Raw genomic sequence first — 17,178 nt, forward strand, 5'->3', positions numbered from 1 at the left:
CACCACTATCGGTGAGAAACGTAGAGGCAGTGATTCGAGGGCTGAACCTTGCAAATCAGCTCGCATGTCGCCAAGGGTCCATGCTTGTCGTCAAATTGCGGGAATGCTGCAGCAGAGGACAACGTTCCCCACCTGTGGTGAGATGTTCTTCCCTTCCCGGGCCGTGCGAGTCATCCTCAAGCTTAGAGTCATAGCGACTGCGACAATCAGAAATCACGCCCAAACATAGCGTCATGATCGACTTGCAAGGGAGCTAGCGTTACCCTGAGACCGCACGTCCCGCTCTGCTGTGTGCAATACCCTGCATCCCCAATATTGTATCCATTGCACTCAACCTCACCATGAGCAACCTACTCCTGAAGGTGCCTCTTCTCATCACGGCGAGTGGCTGCTTCCAGCTCTCAATAACTCCTCCGACGCCTGTCCCCTCAGAGCAAGAGCTAGTTGCCCCCGCGTCCTTTGGAGAAAAGGTCCTCAACAGCGGGAGGGGTTTCGGGCCCGTTGTCCCCAAGGTAGACAGTCGTAGCGCCCCTTCCGCGATATTACTAACTATGCTACCTAACTCAGATTCTGTCTTGGGCGGTCAGCGTCGCGGAGATCCTCACCATCCTGGCGCTCACCGACAAGCTCCCGGCGTCCACACCGCCCGTCATCCTGCAATACCTCGCACCCAACCGGCCCATCGACTCAGTGGGCTTGGGTATTACACCCACCTTCCTCGCCGGGTGGCTCCTCACCGTCGCCGGCGGCGCTGTCCGCTACTGGTGCTACCGGACGCTGGGCCGGATGTTCACGTACCAGCTGAGCATCCGGAAGGACCACCGGCTGGTCACGAGCGGGCCGTACGCGTTCGTCCGGCACCCGAGCTACACGGGGCTCCTGCTCGTTGCCGCGGGCATAAACTTGCTTCTGTTCAGCCGTGGGTCGTGGGTGCGGGAGAGCGGGGTGCTGGGGACGCCCGCGGGGAAGGCGTGGCTGGTGAATTGGGTGGGGGTCAATACGGCGTGGCCGATGGTCATTGGAAGGGCGCCGAGGGAGGATGAGATGATGAAGAGGCAGTTTGGGAAGGAGTGGGAGGAATGGGCGGCGAGGGTACCGTATAAGCTTATTCCCTGGGTTTATTAATGAGGTATGTTATTCAAGGTACGATATATCCCGGACATTTACGTGATGAGCTATGTCTCACAGGTTATGGTCTTGTACCATAGTCAATCATAGCCAGGCGACAGAGCCGATGCCTTCAGTAATATATGGCAATCTATGCGCGTCCTCTCGACACGCGTCCCACCGCTTCCCTCATCGTGGCATCTTCCACAGGTACGCGGGCCAGCGTACCAGGCGCGCACGCCACCGCCGCGAGCGCACTCGTCCACGCAAGAACCGCTCCTGCGGAACCATGCGCTCCGGCATAGGTGCATCCGAGCGCCGACATGAACACGCCGGTGTAGCTCGGGTGACGAGGCATGCCCCATGGGCCATGGGGCACCGGGAGCAAAACTGCTCAACCGGACGGAAATTAAAGCACAGGTCGCTCATAGACCTTCTGATGCCTGTGAATATCTCGATAGTGAGACTGGTTCACTTCGTCGAAAGCAGCGAGGACATTGTCCTCGGATCTTGGTAGGCGAAAGTGGGCGCCATTGCAGGCGTACTACTTCAGTCTCTCCAGGTAAGTAATCGACCCCCCTTGAACTTGGCCGTGGAGTCCACGTGGTATAATACCCTGTATTTCCAGGTGATACCGAGCCTTTCAAGGACGGACGAGTTTCTCGGCGCGTACCAAGGTGCGCCATTTAACCCGATATACTCGCACTTGTACGGCTCACTAGGGGTGCTATAGCTAGCCATTGCTGCGTCAGCCTGCGACGAACATCATTTATTCTCTCAAGGGAGGACCTGTCACTGAGCTTGACCAGGATACGGCAGCCTCGAACGTGTTCACGACGGCAGTGGCTACAGGGCGCCTGCTCGCGCTCAGTACTCGGCCCCCCTTCGATGGAGCATTGTTCTCCAGTGGATAACAGTGATTCCTTGAAAAGGTCTGATGAATCACGCTGCCTGGCTGGACGCCCTCGAGGTCAGCTAGCCCTGGTAAGGTCATATACAGCCGCCCCGTATGTTTCGCTTTCCTCTATGAAAAGAGTGACTTTTTATCATGTCCTCTGAGAGACCGGATATCAGGCATGAATTGCCCAGCATCTCCTTGCAGTCGGCTCTCGCCATGCTAACAGACCGTTGTCAACTGGTAGGCTACCCGGGAGCAAGCCACAGCACGGATTGGGCGAGAAGACGCGCCCAGTTGGGATTTGCAAGTGTCAAAGCCAGGCTTCCTCTGATCGATCGAGGCTGCCCGCCGATCGCGACGTCAGCCACCGTCTTCCTCCTTGCGCACGTCCATGTCAGCCACCGCGTTCGGTGCGTATATAAACCCCCTCGTCCGTCTCGTTCTCCCCACCACATTTCTATCCCCCACCACATCCTATCCTCTGCGAAACCCTTTACCGTTACCGATACACAACCATGCGTACCCGATTCCAATGCGTTAACCTACCTCTCCTCCTCCCCCTCCTCCCTCTCGCGCTCGCCACCACTACCACTTCCGCCATGACTGCCTCTTCCATGTCCTCGACTGCGTCGTCGTCGTCCGCAATGGCCTCTAGCACCTCTGCGCCCATGGGGTCCACAGCGCAGAACGCGACATACCTGTCCGGGTTGCTCGCGGTCCTGAACACTCTCAACCTCGGCGCGCTGGTGAACGCGACCCAGCAGGTCAACCAGTCCGATACGGGTAGCGAGTTGCTCGCCGCCCTGAGCGAAAATGCGCAGAACAGACAGTTGACTTTGTTTGCCCCGACCAATGAGGCCTGTGAGTACCATTTTCTCCTCGATTCCTCGTAGGCCTGACCGGATGTGGGTATATGCGCCTTCCTCAGTCGCAGGTGTCGCCTCGAACATCTCCTCTTCAACCTCCCTCCTCGCCGACACCCTTGCGTACCATGTCGTCTACGGCAATTTCACCAATATGACGCAGTCGTACCCCAACACGACTGTAGGAAGGACCATGTTGAACGACATGAGCCTGGTCATGCTTGAGGGGGGGAAGAGTCAGGTTGTTGCCTGGAGTCGGATGAGTGACGGTAACATTACGGTTCTCAACCAGAAGTAGGCCTATCCTTGTCGTTTCCGCGACCGCGTACTGATCATCTATTCTTCCTAGCACTCCTGTTACTGTGATTCAGCAGTCGTCTTACGAGAATCTGCACATCAATGTGGTCGACGCCGTCATTGACATCCCGGGGTCCCTCCAGGCCGCATTGGCGAGCAACAACCTGTCCTCGTTGAACACTGTTCTGTCGAATGTCCAGAGTTCAAATGGTCAGGGGAGTTTACTGAGTGTGCGTATCCATTCTCGCTGCTTCTTCCTTGTTCAGCCACTAACATCCCGATCTTGTGTAGGTCTTGAACGATAACACGAAGGGGTTCACGCTATTTGCTCCCACCGACGCGGCGCTTGCTGCTGCCCAGGGCCAGCTCAGTTCGCTCATGAACGACCAGCAGAGCTTGATGAATTTGTTAGGCAATCATGTAAGATATAACATCAATCTCGTTCAGCTCTCACTCTAACCTATACTGTTTCCTCGTTACTCCTAGATCATCAACGGGACGTCGGCCTACGGCTCGTCTCTCATGGCGGCGAACCATACCTCTGCTTCTGGGGAATCGCTGGACTTCGTGGCGAACAGCACTGGTTCGTACGTGTTCAGCAGTAACACGAGCGTTGCAGCTATGGTGCGCAGGACCCCTACATGTCTCCGTCGATGCTCGTTGATCAATCTTTCTGCAGGTGACCAAACCTGACGTTATCCTGAGGAATGGTGTGATGCACATTATCGACGCTGTTCTCTTGGATACGAACAGTGACCAAGGAGCTGCTAGTTCCGCGTAAGTGACATCCGTCCGTAACGTTACTTATGTCTAACGACACGCCACCCTCCATAGCTACGCATCCGCGACTTCCGTGGCAGCCCAATCGACTACGGAGACTGGACCTGTGGGAAGTACGCAAACCTCCTCGTCGTCAGGCAGTGGTGGTAGCGGGAGTGGGAGCGGAAGTGGAAGTGGCAACGGGAGTGGTAGCAGCAGCGGCGCGGCGGGGACGACGGCAGGGTTGGGTGGTGTGTTGGGTGCCGTAGTGGTCGGTGCGGTGGGTACTTTGGCCGGCATCTTGTAGGTGGCGGAAGACGTTGGTGGAATGGGGCGTAATGGGGGGTTGGAGAGGAGGCGGGCTAGCATACATGGATTAGTCGGCTTCCGAGTTTGTCAAAATGAAAATAAAGATAGGAAATGGCCCGCTTCCATGTTAAGACGCTCTGATATTAATTAAGACGTTATAACACCCAAAGGGAATTTTCATTATTTACGCGAGAACTTGAATGTTTTATTCAGACCATACACACAAAACCTGCGCTAACGTAATGCTACTTCTCCCAATTAGTCACTGCGGCTGTCCAAATGTGGTATTACAAGCCATATATAAACAGATCACGTGCCGTTATAACTATAATGGAAGTAATCACCGCTTACATAAATACAAAATATTTCTCTCTGGCGGGGAGTCGAACCCCGCTCTCCCGCGTTATGCTGCTGACATAAGCAGTACATGACAGGCGGGTGTACTATCCGATATACTACCAGAGACTTGTTCATTGACCTTAACGAATCCATATATAACTGCACTACCCTACGGCGCCTGCTCCGACTTACTGCCACACTCGCGACATAGACGAATGCTTGGGCTTGTGCGTTCGTCTCTGAGCGCTGAGCCTCTTTGTGTTTATCGTAAGGTCTGCTTGCATCATACTCAGCTGCGGCGCTCAGCTGGCCGCTGTTGTGCATGCAGTCAAGAGGCTCGGTGTTCTCAGCCCCGTTCGCTGGCATCATTGGCGCATATATGGCGTCGTGAGGGGAAGTAGAGCTGATCAGCTGCAGGCGTGCTTTGGACTGACGTGTTTTTGGTCGTGCAGGTACTACCTTGAGCAGCGTAGACGGGCAACACGCCACCCCGAGTGGGCCGCGGCGCAAGGTGCCGTGGCTTATGGACGATTGTCATCACTCTGGGACTGGAATGTGAGGATAGCAAGCGTAACTGCGAAAGAAGGGCGTCATACTTAATGTGTCTTACCGCGCTCGACAGGCAAGAGGCACGGCATCAGGCATCTGTAGGCCTTTATTCTCCTGGGTATAGTCGTCGCGCCAAACCTTACACTTCTTGCTGGAGGTACAACGTGCAAGCAGCTGAGTGATGCCCCCTGGTATGGGCTGCGCTGCGTAATCTCGTCCTTGATCTAGAGGTGGGAGCACAGGAAGCTGATTCTCCGTGCATTTAGGCTCCTAAATGCATGAACGGAACTTATCGCACGCACGAAGCCCCGCTCTCTCGGAGAAACCGCACCGCCTCATCCAACGCATAAGCTGATTCGTGGTGCTGCTTCTGTCCCCCTTCCAGGAACATATATTTGTAAATCCTCTCTGCTACGACTGGGCCGTCCCTATCGGATATCACCCACATCATTGCTACGACGCTAGAGACCCCGGCATGCAAGAACCCCGCCGCCAGATGGATAGACTCGCCTGCAAGCGTCTGATCGCCCATCCCCGTTTTGCACGCAGACAGGAACGCCATCTCGCCATGGTCGAGGCGCTGGCGGATCAGCGTGGACAGCTTCAGGCGCCCGTCTGCGAGCAGAAGGCCACTGTCCAGCGGTTGGCGGGGGTCCTGGATACCATGCGACGCAACGTGCAGAGACTTTGCCTGCCCAAGGCGGTCAAGGACGGCCTCCTGCGTGGCTTTGCGACCGCTTATCACCCTGAGCGCTCCTGGCGGGCTCACACTTTTGATGCGGGCAAGCTCTTGCTCTACTCCTTCTAGAAACTCTGCTCCCTCGGACGCTTGTCCCACAGCTAGTATCTTGACGTGCTCGCTTTTCCAAGGGCGTGGCCGGCGCGCCTCCAGCGGTGCTGTCAGGGTGGGAGTATATGATACAATGAAACGGTCCGACAGACAATCGCTCTTGCCATCGCTGAAAACCCTTGCAGCGTGCAGCGGGAGACGACTGAAGACTCCAGTAGGGCACAACCATAGTCGTGGTTTCAGCGAAGGTTCGCGCTCCTGCAAGGAAGAAAAGACGCGATTAGCGTGGTATGGCGCTGTGATATATTACACGAAGAACCTTGATGTCCAGCGCCTCGATGATTGGCGAAAGTATTCCTCGCCACATTTGGGCCAGGACCTGGATGAAGGCTTTCTCTAGGGTATCCGGGCCACTCTGGTTTTTCTTCCCGAAATGGCGCCGTCTCGGGATATTGGCGGAACGGAGTAGCCCATTGATTTGGTTAGCGAGTGACTCGACCATCTCTTTGTCAAGCTTCACTAGCGGAATATGTCTTACTCCTGCATGGTCAAGGACCAGTACATCGCATCGTCCCGTGGTTCCGGTGAACACGATACAATAACCCCCTTTCGCCGCACTGGTGAGTGCTGTGGCAGACTTTTGGCGCATAAAATCGTCAGCCCTGGGAACGATCTTGCTTGCTTCATCAAATTTTCCAAGCGGGTCGCGAGATATCGTCGAAGATGAGGTCGTTGAAGTTGGTCAGAAGGGATGTTATTGACCCGTTCCAATGCTCGAGCCGTCCCCGAAGATCGGATGCCAGCGCCGCATCCGCCTCCATCAGGTCAGACATAGGCGTACGGAATTGGAATATTTGAGTCCACAACATTGACAGGCCAGCTTCCAGGAGTTCCAGGGCACCGTTCAAATTACCCATGGCTATCCCAGCTCTCGCAGCATCCGACGGCAGAGTGATCACCAGCGGGTCTGCTAACAGACGTTCTCGGGTCTCATAGTCAGCTCCTGCCCCAGATCAGCGTAGGAAGGAGTGCTAGCGCCAACTTGAAGGCATTGTACCGCTGATCACTGGCATCAGCACAAGCCAGCTTCGAGTGAGCGAGACTGATGGCGGCGTCTACACGCTGACGAATGGGCGCATGCGTCATCGCAGCTGCTCGCCAGAGCAACTGTAGACCTTCCTGAGCGTTTTCCAGAGCCGAACATATCTCTGCGGATTCGATGAGAGTTGCACCCAGGTTACGAAGGTGTGTCGATCTATCTAGATGTTCCTGTGTCGTAAATTTCAATGCGTTTCGGTGAGACTGGAGAGCAATCTCTATGTGTTCACGGAGTCTGGATTTCTCAACAACCAATCGGTTGAAGTTCCCGTAGTATCCTAGTCTGGTTGGTTTCTCAGCACGGTTATCTGGGGTCATCTCGCAGGCCTGCAAGTGAGCAAAGCAGGCAGCGGTTCGTATCTTGTCGCCCTCCTCGCCAGGTGCATCGTAATCCGGATGGTTCTGGAGAGCTAAACCGTACTGCGATCTATTGATGCCCGGAGCAGCGGCTGGACGCCCAGGTATAGCGCAGCTCGGTACGAGTCAAGAGCTGCTTCGCAGTCGCTTATAGCCCGGGTGATTACATGACGCTGACCGTACGCTGACGCCAAGCAACTATGTGAGAGTGCTCGATGACTAGCAGGTGTTCGTTGTTCTCCAGCGTCGCGCAGCAGCGGCTCGAGCCTTTGGATGATTGCATCCAAGTCGGAGATGTCACCGAACTGTTTGAATCGGGAGAGAAGGACCGTACAAATGTGATGGTTTGTAAGGATCCCATCTTCCAGACGCGACATTGTCTCTAGTGCCCGGTGTGGTAGGAAATTGCGATCTCTGCGTCTGCCAGATCACCACGTTGATCGAAACGCACACAGGATATCCTCCCAAGTCGGAAAGCGCTCTGGCTCGGGCAACGTCGGGCAGCGCCAGGAGAGCAACTGCTATGGCGAGGAGTCGTTGAAGTCCGGCAAAGGTGGTCGCAGTTCAAGGACACGTTTGCTCAGCGTGTTGAGTCTAATCATAGTCAGCTGTGCACGTTACTGATAATCGGCAGCATATAGTATCCGAGCAATGTAGCACGTTCAATGGCTGGATGTGATTAACAAGTACAGAAAAATTGCCATGCACTCAGTGTATCCTGTATGCGGTGGAAAGTATAAACGGAACGCGTCGACGATCTTGCTGAGGTAGAGTCTGTTGCGTGAAGCAAACCGACAGCCAGGTGGATAGGCTCCTACGCCAACGTTTCGTCGTTCATGTAAGTCTCCCAGGCTGTCCCGCGGGTGGGTTCTTCATGGCAAAGACGATCTGCAGGCGCCCATCCGCAATCACGAATCTCCAGAGGCTGGGGCGGCTCCTGGATGCAGCCAGCCTAAGGTGATCAAGGACGGCGTCCTGTACGGCTGACATGAGTTCAACATCGCCAAAGATGTTACACACCCGAGGATGGCCAAATAATCGGCCGCAAATTCTTAGGCAATGGTGATTAGCGCAACGGCGAGTCATGTATCGCACAGGTTAAATCTCGCTATGGGCGTTCGTTGATATTGTTGTTGACAGCGCTCGGCGTGCAATTGGCGGGGCTACGCTGATATCGTGAAATAAGCGATACAGCCTAAGCCGTGCTGTTAAGGGAGAAAATGTCGCCATACTATTGTGCGAGACGGCGCGTGCGTTGTGGAACGGGGCCGCCCAGCGGACGGACAGGAAGTTCGGTGCGCAATGTGGTAGGGATGGGACCGGGGCCTGAGCAGTACCCGCATACTGGAAGCTTAGGTAGGAGGGTGGGGGTGCGCAGACTAGGAGGCCGAGGGAAGGATAGAGATTTCTGCCGGCACTGCGGTCGGGTCATTGCGATACACAAGACAGTACGTAACGAAATGCTCCGGCGTGTCGCATCTTCACCTGGAATAATCTTGTGGCGCTTCTTATGAAATTAGGTCTTCGAGACCAGAGCTTGAACAGCACGTCTCCCTTTTGCGTGAGCGGGATAGAGTTGCAGTCGACTCGCGAAGGGCAAGATCTAGAGGTGAAACCCTCGCCGTCGCCAGGATTTCCCTCGAACGGGGGAAAGTTCTTCCAAATATGTTCGGAAATACCAAAGTTATCTGAGAAAGGAGACCCTGACCTCAAGGAACTCATGCGGACCTGTGGCCTCCTAGATGACTGTGGCACGGGTAATGTCGTCTAGATGCTACCGGTAGCCTGAGGGATGGGGGCGAGTGTCTACCAGGTATTCAAGATGTGTTCCTCCCTCAGGCCTAAACAGGATTATTGCCCGTCTGTTGATATACTTACAGTCTAGGGCATAACAGAGTGTATATGTTCCATGGCAGGATGGCACGGAGATTAAACCGACCCCGGGATTAGCCGAAGGACAGATGGTCAAGCCATCATTGGTTCATCACGCTTCACGATCTTTAGATCTGAAGAAGCGCTCTCCGACGTCCACCTGAACTGCGGAGCAGAACGAAAGGAATGTCCATGCTGGTCGAGATCCCGCCGGCCGCCGTACTCGATGCTTGAACAATGAATCCTGGATCTCTCATTGACGCTCAACCTTGTTTTTCTTGAAATGATGAGGCTTCTGCATCCTGTTCCTCCGCAGCAGACCGCCGACCGGCTTTTTGTGTCACCATACAGCATTCAGCGACAGCTTCCTGTGATCTCTTGACTGCAGCGGTCTTGGCATATCACGCCTTTTGAATTTCTGTTGCCGTGGAAAACATCAGGGAGCGATTGGCCCATTGTCCCCCGGTACTCGGCCGTGGCTGGATTCCCAATGATGTGCATTTCCGGAGCCCCATTCGGCTGTGGCAAGAGATCGATTACTCAAAGACCCAGCGGAATTCTTCTGGAATCTGGAGGATACCTTGCACTCAGTGGATACATATGTAGCCAGCCCCCTCGCAGTTAGCTATAGCTTCGCCCCCGGAGGGTTGCCGCAATCCGAAGGCGGGCACACCTACCACGCACGTCCTTCTGACGCAGGAAGATCCTTCGCGACAAATCTGACTGATTCTACTGGCCGCAGCAGCGAGTCTAGATCCCGATCCCGATCCTACATGTCCCTTCGCCTGGCCTTTGCGCAGCAGCAGCGGGTGATACACCTTGATACACACGTTAGCACGCGTCCCGCAAGGATAGTAAAGTGATCGCCTACGTACCGGCTGGTGCACCTGGAAGCAAAGACGTAGCAACAGGAGGGAAGACGTCGGCCGCCATACTTCGCGCCCGAAAAGAATAAGCATGTTCAGCACTCCTCTACGGCACTGCCCGCAGTTTTGTACCTTTGGACTGCCGTCCGATTTTGCAGGTGTGTAATTGTTTAGGAGCGGCGGCCGAATTGCAGCTTCGCGGTAGGATTTGCTATGATGCTTCCGAGATCCCATGGCCACAGGCGGACTCCACATGTGGAAGCCAGCTTCAGTATAAAACAGACGAGGGCTGGCAAGCTCGAGCCCATCATCTCTCGAAAGGCCAGCGAGTTTAAGCCCGCGTCGCCAATATGCAGTTATTGTCTCTGATTCAGTGGGTCGTTCTAGCTAGCGCGGTGGCCGGTAAGGCGCCTCCTCCGTCGATTCCGATGTTTCTCACTCACTCTGCTCCATGCAGCGCACCCGGGTGGCCATGGACATATGAGCAAGCGCGAGCTCCAAACTCGCCAGGTACGTCCGCTATCTAACTGCGTGTTGCTACCTGTCACCAATTCTGGACTCGTCAGCACGCCGCGCATCTGCGATCCTTGCAAGCCCGCAAGTGCGCTTCTGCCATCGCCGACTTCACCGCAAAGCGCAAGGCCAAGCGTGCGCTCTTGAAGAAGAGGGAGATCATCTCGTCGACCACGTTGAGCGCGCAAAACCCGCACTTTACGACCATTCAGAATGTGCGCCCCTCAGCCTCATGCATGCTCAGGGACTGACGTTCTTTGTCTGTCAGAACACCTGCGTGACGGCTCCGGAGGTGACCGAGGGACCCTACTACATCAACAACGAGCTCGTCCGGACCAATCTCACCGAGGACCAAGCGTAAGTTTCCGCAATTCTTCGAAAGCGAATCTGTTTCTCACTACAAATCACTAGTGGCGTCCCCTTCGTCATGGACATTGGTGTCTTGGATGTGAACACGTGCGAGCCTTTGGGCAACGCGTTCGTGGAGATCTGGCACGGTTCGTCCTTGACTGTCCTCACCATCGTTGCAGTTACTCACCCTCCTCTTCAGCCAACGCTACCGGCGTCTACTCGGGCTACTCTGCGACCCTCGGCGGTGGCCCTGGAGGTGGCGCTCCTCCTTCAGGGTCCGGGAGTGCCAGCGGTGCACCCCCTAGTACTGCTTCATCGTCTGACTCTGCCGTACCATCTGCCATTCCGAGCGGTGGACCCGGCGGCGGAGGAGGAGGAGGCTTCGGCTCCGCGGCGTACGAGAGGAACGAGACGTTCTGCCGCGGCGGCTACACCACCAGCGACGCCGGCGTTGTGGAGCTGATCTCTGTCTACCCCGGTTTCTACGAAGGCCGTGCGCCCCATGTGCACACCATGGTCCACACCGACTGGGAGATCTCTGACAACGGGTCCGTGGACACTTCCTGCCGACTTCTATGTATATCCAGAATTGATATTGACGTATCCACCACTAGGACCCTCGTTTCGCATGGCGGTAATGTAGTGCACATCGGCCAGTTCTTCATGGACGAAAGCTGGAATGACCAGGTATTCGCGCTCTCGCCGTACACCCTCAACACGAACGACCGGACCTTGAACTCCGAGGACAGCATCCTCGACCAGGAGAACGCCGATGGCAACAACGCCTTCTTTGAGTGAGTGTCTCCATCTATAGGAGTTCCGGGCGAGTTTATTGACAGCGGCTGGCGAATCCAGTCTCGAGTTGCTCGGCGAAGACATCTCTGAGGGAGTGCTCGGTTATATCAGTGTGTCTATTGCAATATGTGGTGAGACCATACCCTAACTCATTTTATACAGCCATGGGCGTGAATTCGTCGGCCTCGTACACGATCTCCAACACGAACTACTTCAACTCCACCGATGCGACTACGACTGCTGTGTCCAAGCGCATTGTGCACGGCGATGTAGTGGCTGAGTTGTGACAAGCGCAAGAGGTCTGTCTTTCAGAAAGGAGGGCCGCATGACGTGTAGTATCGCTGTTTGTGGAGTTTTCACTACGTCGTCGGACACGATAGTATGTTGCAGTTTGAGTTTATTGTCGGGGTATATGGCAAGCGACATGCCCTTAAGTATATTCTGACGGGCACCGGCTTCGATGTTTCTACATGGACCGCAAGTAATCCTCCGATGGGGGCGAAATGTGCCACTTCGAAGCACCTGGTTCCGTCCTAAATACAGCGTCCCTTCCCAGACACACCTGAGAAAACAATCAGCCATCGTCCTGGCTATCGAGCGGCTATGCCACCCTCGTGAGTCTGCCCTAAGTATCAGTCGCCGAACCATGCGTCCAGGGGTTTCATGGGACGAGAAAAATGCTGGAACAAGTCAGGCCGTGCAAGCCTTGGAGGGCACGCCCTTAGAGTTGTCTGAACTCGCAATCCCATAGCGGCCAGTGAAATCGAACATTCGTGGTTGTATGGACCACCTCCTTCCGAGAATCCGTTAGGGCTTTCGGAGGTCCTGTGTCCTGCGCTCTCGCGGATCTCCGGAGAAAATATACCCTGAAGTGGACAGGATTTAGCAGTCCCCGAATCGCCGCGGGTTGGACGCGCCCTAGGCATATTGGCGAATGCTGTGGACTTTTGCACGGACAATAAGCTGCCCAAACCCGCCTGCGAAACGAGCATGAAAGAAGGTGTCAGAATGAGCTAGCATATGCACTGGATGGGGCGGGCAGTCTCTGCGAGAAAGGCGGCCTGCATGCGTGGTATAAGTCTCCTTCATACATCTAGATACATACATTACAAGCTGGAATCTTGTAGAAAGCCGAAAGTCCTGCAGTATATTACGATGACAGATCGTGGCACAGATGTCGAGCAGTCTAGCGCATGAATCACCTGTCTTTCATCAAACCGAATTATTCGCGCTTCTTCGCGCCCTCCTTGATGCCCACGTGCCGACCGAACAGCGACGGCGCCATGACGCCGGCGGACAGGACCGCAGTCTGCAGCACAGCGTTGAATATATCCACAAACGAGCGGTCCTGCTCGCTGGCCATAGAGGTGAAGTACCAAATCAGGAACGAGAAGCTGGTCCAGACGACGTCCCACCCGATAGACGCCTGCGCGGGGTGCGAGTGCAGCGTCTCCCACGCGCACAGGGCAAAGCTGCGCGGGGTGCGCGTCGTAGGGGGCAGGGTCAGGTAAGCGGCGACGGTGGTGCGAAGCCGTAGGACCATGGATAGGACTGCGATGAGAGCGTAGAGCACCAGGGGGCGCATCGCGAGGGCCTTTGGCTCCTGCGGGCGCCGAGGGAGGACGGCGGCGAGCAGCAGCGCATGCATGACGAGGAGGTTGGGGAGGAAGGTTTCGTCGGAGGTGAACGGGCTCAGGCCCACGGTGATCATGGATAGGAGCACGCTGCCCCATATCATCGGAGACAGACGGCACACGTTGGGCTTTGCTTTCGACGGGGCGGAGGTGATGAGAGCGAGGTAGAATAGGTTGGATGCGACAGATATCGCGACTACCTGCCCGAGGAGCATGTATGCCCACAAATGCCTGATTCCGTGCCGCCTCCCTACGAGATGCATGAGAATCCTTCTCTGCGGACCACGCGGCATTGCAACTAACCTTCGATGGCAATAAAGACTGTCCATGCGCCAGCTGTGAATAAGCATAGCTGCTCGCTCCACCACCAATTGAAGGGTCCGAAGCAGACTGCTCCCCAGGCTTGCTCGAATAGCGCCGTGTTCACGAGCCAGTTGGCGAACCGGGTCAGAAGGGGTCCTTGGCTGGCTACAATTAAGGACTCGTGGTTATAGAAGCTCCACTAGCAAGCGGGACTAGCTTGTAAGGATGTTCTGCGATATCAAGCAGCACGACTCACTTGCATGAATCGGAACATATCTTGAAACCGGGTAAGATTCACAACGCCCGACGAACCAGGTAAATAAACCCACAAAACCACGTATGTGCAAACGATGCACCAGTCAATCCTAAGAACACCCACCCTTTCGAACCAAGAGAATCCCACCGAATGCTACGAGCAAAGATCACATAAAACAAGCCCAGGATGAGCGCGAAATACGACGCGAAGATCGACAGCGCAAGCCATTGCGAGGTGTCGAGATCTCTGTAGGCGTTCATACCAGACATATCAGTCGAGGACTTCAGCACAGTCGTAGCTGTACAGTGAACGCCTTGCAGCGCTGGACGCCATGAATAACCTGAGCCTTGAGGTGATGGTCTCGGAAATGTGGTCTGAGAGCCGAGGCAGTCTAAGAGCATCGTAGCGTGGCGGAGCGGATCCCTGCGACGTCCAATATGTACCTCTGCCAATCAATAAGGGCCTGTTCGGTTGCGCGGGTAGGGTAGGGTAGGGTAGGGTTAAAGTGTACGGATTAGGAAATTTGTGGCGTTTCGGATACAACCGAGGAAATTTCCCGTTCGCAGGTCTCGCAGAACGTGTTCGGTGGACTCAAGTCTAGCCCCAGGTCTGTCACCAGAGTGACCGCACCTGTATGGGCGTCTGTGCACGATGCCGGTAAGCCGAGCTTGACCGGTCAGTTTTAGAGTATTTGGCCAATCAGCAGAGCTGGCCGTTGCCGAAGAACCATTGCGCTGCTCAAATGAGGAATAGACGCACGTGGGCTTGAGCTCCAGACTTGAAGAAGCAGGATCCATCCATAAATAGGGCATGTCACACTCTGTGACTCAGGGTGAGAATAGACGCCGCTGGGACCGCTGGGAAACTGAGGACCAAGCTAACCCTACCCTACCCTACCCTACCCTACCCGCGCAACCGAACAGGCCCTAATATTGCCAATATTGTACCAGCTGCCGACGAAGAGAGTGGCGTGGAATTCCTATTCCAAGTCGCTCTGAGTAGAGCATATATTCGCTGTGGTAATTACCACAGCATGGGGCCAATGGGATCGCTTGAATCCATCAAAATTCCCTTACTTGGGAGCCCCCCCTCAGACCTGTAGTATTTACCACACCGAATATGCTTTACTAAGTGTCAGAAGTCTGTAGATATTCGTGCCAGGAGAGGTCAGATATCAAAAAGGCCACTAGCAGTCAGTGACCGCGCCATAGTCATCGAGGAGGTGACAAGAAATGTCCTGCGACCTATGGTGGAAATAGGATATGCACGAGAGGAGCGTGCCTGGAGAAGCAGAAACTGTTGTACGCTTAGAGCTTGCGACTCTTGTGCCAAAGAACAACAGACTTCGACATAACCATAGTTGGTAGCTATACTACCATATTAGGTATATCCTCGAAAGCTCGACACAAATTGGATGCGAGAGGACCAGTAGGAGAAAGTTCCAGCCTTGATACCGCATCTCCGTAGATTTACGCTTCGGTGGGGATCGAGAATGCGCCATGGAAACCGTACGACTGAGCTGAGCTGATTAGCTGTTGCCTCAGGCATATCATCGCGAACGGTAGCATCTCCCAGCGTAAGTTATTCAGGCTGTATAAACATAGGCACACCTGCACTGCACCAACAGCTTAGTATTCGCCCTATATATTGTTGCATAACTCGCCAGGTATTGGGAGCGTTCAGCGTAACGCATCCTGGCCAGGGCTTATTCTGTTCATACGGCCAGTTCACTTGGTTTCACGAAGGAGAATATCTGATTTCTCTCGACACCAGCCTGTATATGCGCGACGTTCCGTAACGCGTTGCAAGGAAGCCTGCTATTTCTCGGCGTGGTAGTGCGATGGGTGATCAATGCCGTACCTAAGAGGAAGAGACACTGGTTCGTCGAGTAGCAAAGAAATACATATGACAGCAACGTACCGAACATGCATGAGCGTACGTCTCATGCATTCGGAACGTTCTCGCCAATATCCTCGTACCAGATCTGTAACGCGTCTTAGCCAGCGACTCCTCGCCTGATGCACGTAAGACTTACATTCGGCCTCTCCTTGATGAACCTGCCCATCAACTCTTTGCACTGGTCGTCGTCCAGCACCACCACTTCCACACCATTCTTCCTCAGCAGCTCCTCGCCGCCGACAAAGTTCCTGTTCTCGGCTATCACGACTCTCGGTATCTTGTAGAGTAGGATCGCTCCGGTGCACATAATACAGGGGCTATCCGTCCGCACTTCGGTCAGTGACTGCTCTACCCACAGATTGATCTACACGCTCGCCTGAGGGTCGTATACTATTCCGTTCAATTTTATTAGCCTCTGGAGCAGCCACAATAACTACCGCTCGATAAATCGCTCACGATCGTCGCCCCGCGATACACCTCCGCCTTCAACCTTCCCGCATCCTCCAGCGCCGAGATTTCCCCGTGGAGAGTCGCAGAGCTCTTCTGCACGCGGCTATTGTGCCCCTGTCCGAGGACCTCCACGCCCCGGGACGTGGTGTGCACGATGCACGATCCGATGGGTATGCCCCCCTCGTCGTAGCTCTTCTTGGCCTGCTGGTACGCTACCCGTACGCCGAAGGCATCCATGTCGGATAGAATGGCCATGGTCGGATCTAGGAAGCCGAAGAATCACTGTGGGAAAGGTGATGCCTCACAGTGGCTCGGTCCTGCCTGGTTCTTCCCCAAAGAAAGCCCAAGGAACATATCTATTACGGTGTACAGACCTAAGAAGCTTCCTTGGCTCAGCTGGTTAGAGCGCCGGTCTCATATCCTTATATGACCACCAGTATTAGTGGGCCATCCGGAGATCGCCAGTTCGATCCTGGCAGGGAGCATGTATTTTTCGAACTGGAGATTTTAAGGCAGAGATCGCCAGTTCGATCTTGTGTAGCAGGTCGTAGTTTTGCTGAGGTTCGGGGTCGCAAATGGGCGCGTAGCTGTATAGCCACGGCATTCCAGTACTAGTGGTGCTCCTATAACGCATTGCTCATATCCCTGCCTCCACTCGGCAATGTCACCTTCTCTGGTCACCGTCGCTGTTGCGTTCAAGGACCGACGCCAATCCGAATGATATAGTTCTTTGGAGACTTGCTTGCAGTAACCGCAGGGGGTCAGACCCCTCGACCAGGGAACGTCCAGTATTGGTATCTTCAGCCTGTCTTTCATCCCGAGTCTGAGATGGCCTAGGTATTCCCTTGCCCCACCTTCCCTCAGGTTTACAAT

At 54.8% G+C, this 17,178-nt stretch overlaps 7 protein-coding genes and 2 non-coding genes across 9 annotated transcripts; 4 read left to right on the plus strand and 5 right to left on the minus strand.

The window, feature by feature from the left end:
• The first annotated feature begins 211 nt into the window (after positions 1-211).
• GLOTRDRAFT_69706 (ICMT-domain-containing protein) lies at positions 212-1,282 on the plus strand. The gene is made up of 3 exons (XM_007863335.1): positions 212-512; positions 568-1,129; positions 1,189-1,282. Exons 1-2 carry the CDS (start codon positions 342-344, stop codon positions 1,123-1,125), a joined length of 729 nt encoding a protein of 242 aa, XP_007861526.1. The 5' UTR covers positions 212-341; the 3' UTR covers positions 1,126-1,129; positions 1,189-1,282.
• Positions 1,283-2,520: 1,238 nt separating this feature from the next.
• GLOTRDRAFT_125057 (FAS1 domain-containing protein) lies at positions 2,521-4,231 on the plus strand (the record flags this gene model as incomplete). The annotated part of the gene is made up of 7 exons (XM_007863336.1): positions 2,521-2,866; positions 2,934-3,162; positions 3,218-3,395; positions 3,457-3,585; positions 3,652-3,789; positions 3,845-3,942; positions 4,000-4,231. The coding sequence occupies 7 exons, from the start codon at positions 2,521-2,523 to the stop codon at positions 4,229-4,231; spliced, it is 1,350 nt and encodes a 449-aa protein (XP_007861527.1).
• Positions 4,232-4,601: 370 nt separating this feature from the next.
• GLOTRDRAFT_t12 lies at positions 4,602-4,698 on the minus strand. Its single transcript has one exon. It is a non-coding gene; the product is annotated as a tRNA-Asp (tRNA).
• Positions 4,699-5,410: 712 nt separating this feature from the next.
• GLOTRDRAFT_29788 (uncharacterized protein) lies at positions 5,411-6,070 on the minus strand (the record flags this gene model as incomplete). The annotated part of the gene is made up of 1 exon (XM_007861961.1): positions 5,411-6,070. A coding segment is annotated over one exon (660 nt), but the record flags the coding sequence as incomplete, so codon positions are not given.
• Positions 6,071-6,597: 527 nt separating this feature from the next.
• GLOTRDRAFT_125059 (uncharacterized protein) lies at positions 6,598-7,057 on the minus strand (the record flags this gene model as incomplete). Its single annotated transcript, XM_007863337.1, has 2 exons — positions 6,598-6,914; positions 6,979-7,057. The coding sequence occupies 2 exons, from the start codon at positions 7,055-7,057 to the stop codon at positions 6,598-6,600; spliced, it is 396 nt and encodes a 131-aa protein (XP_007861528.1).
• Positions 7,058-10,354: 3,297 nt separating this feature from the next.
• Positions 10,355-12,362, plus strand: GLOTRDRAFT_69710 (aromatic compound dioxygenase). The gene is made up of 9 exons (XM_007863338.1): positions 10,355-10,506; positions 10,562-10,614; positions 10,671-10,832; positions 10,886-10,974; positions 11,029-11,114; positions 11,168-11,516; positions 11,583-11,762; positions 11,824-11,873; positions 11,926-12,362. Exons 1-9 carry the CDS (start codon positions 10,455-10,457, stop codon positions 12,048-12,050), a joined length of 1,146 nt encoding a protein of 381 aa, XP_007861529.1. The 5' UTR covers positions 10,355-10,454; the 3' UTR covers positions 12,051-12,362.
• A 426-nt stretch (positions 12,363-12,788) lies between these two features.
• GLOTRDRAFT_119191 (uncharacterized protein) lies at positions 12,789-14,308 on the minus strand. Its single transcript, XM_007863339.1, has 4 exons — positions 14,030-14,308; positions 13,957-13,976; positions 13,701-13,899; positions 12,789-13,647 (listed from the first exon to the last, which is right to left on the minus strand). The coding sequence occupies exons 1-4, from the start codon at positions 14,223-14,225 to the stop codon at positions 12,986-12,988; spliced, it is 1,077 nt and encodes a 358-aa protein (XP_007861530.1). The 5' UTR covers positions 14,226-14,308; the 3' UTR covers positions 12,789-12,985.
• Positions 14,309-15,489: 1,181 nt separating this feature from the next.
• Positions 15,490-16,571, minus strand: GLOTRDRAFT_109402 (cytidine deaminase-like protein). The gene is made up of 5 exons (XM_007863340.1): positions 16,312-16,571; positions 16,232-16,245; positions 15,992-16,172; positions 15,877-15,940; positions 15,490-15,816 (listed from the first exon to the last, which is right to left on the minus strand). Exons 1-4 carry the CDS (start codon positions 16,558-16,560, stop codon positions 15,899-15,901), a joined length of 486 nt encoding a protein of 161 aa, XP_007861531.1. The 5' UTR covers positions 16,561-16,571; the 3' UTR covers positions 15,490-15,816; positions 15,877-15,898.
• Positions 16,572-16,686: 115 nt separating this feature from the next.
• Positions 16,687-16,790, plus strand: GLOTRDRAFT_t11. The gene has a single exon. It is a non-coding gene; the product is annotated as a tRNA-Met (tRNA).
• Positions 16,791-17,178: the final 388 nt, after the last annotated feature.

This window comes from Gloeophyllum trabeum (genome assembly GCF_000344685.1).
Source record: "Gloeophyllum trabeum ATCC 11539 unplaced genomic scaffold GLOTRscaffold_00001, whole genome shotgun sequence".
Classification (NCBI taxonomy): Eukaryota; Fungi; Basidiomycota; class Agaricomycetes; order Gloeophyllales; family Gloeophyllaceae; genus Gloeophyllum; species Gloeophyllum trabeum.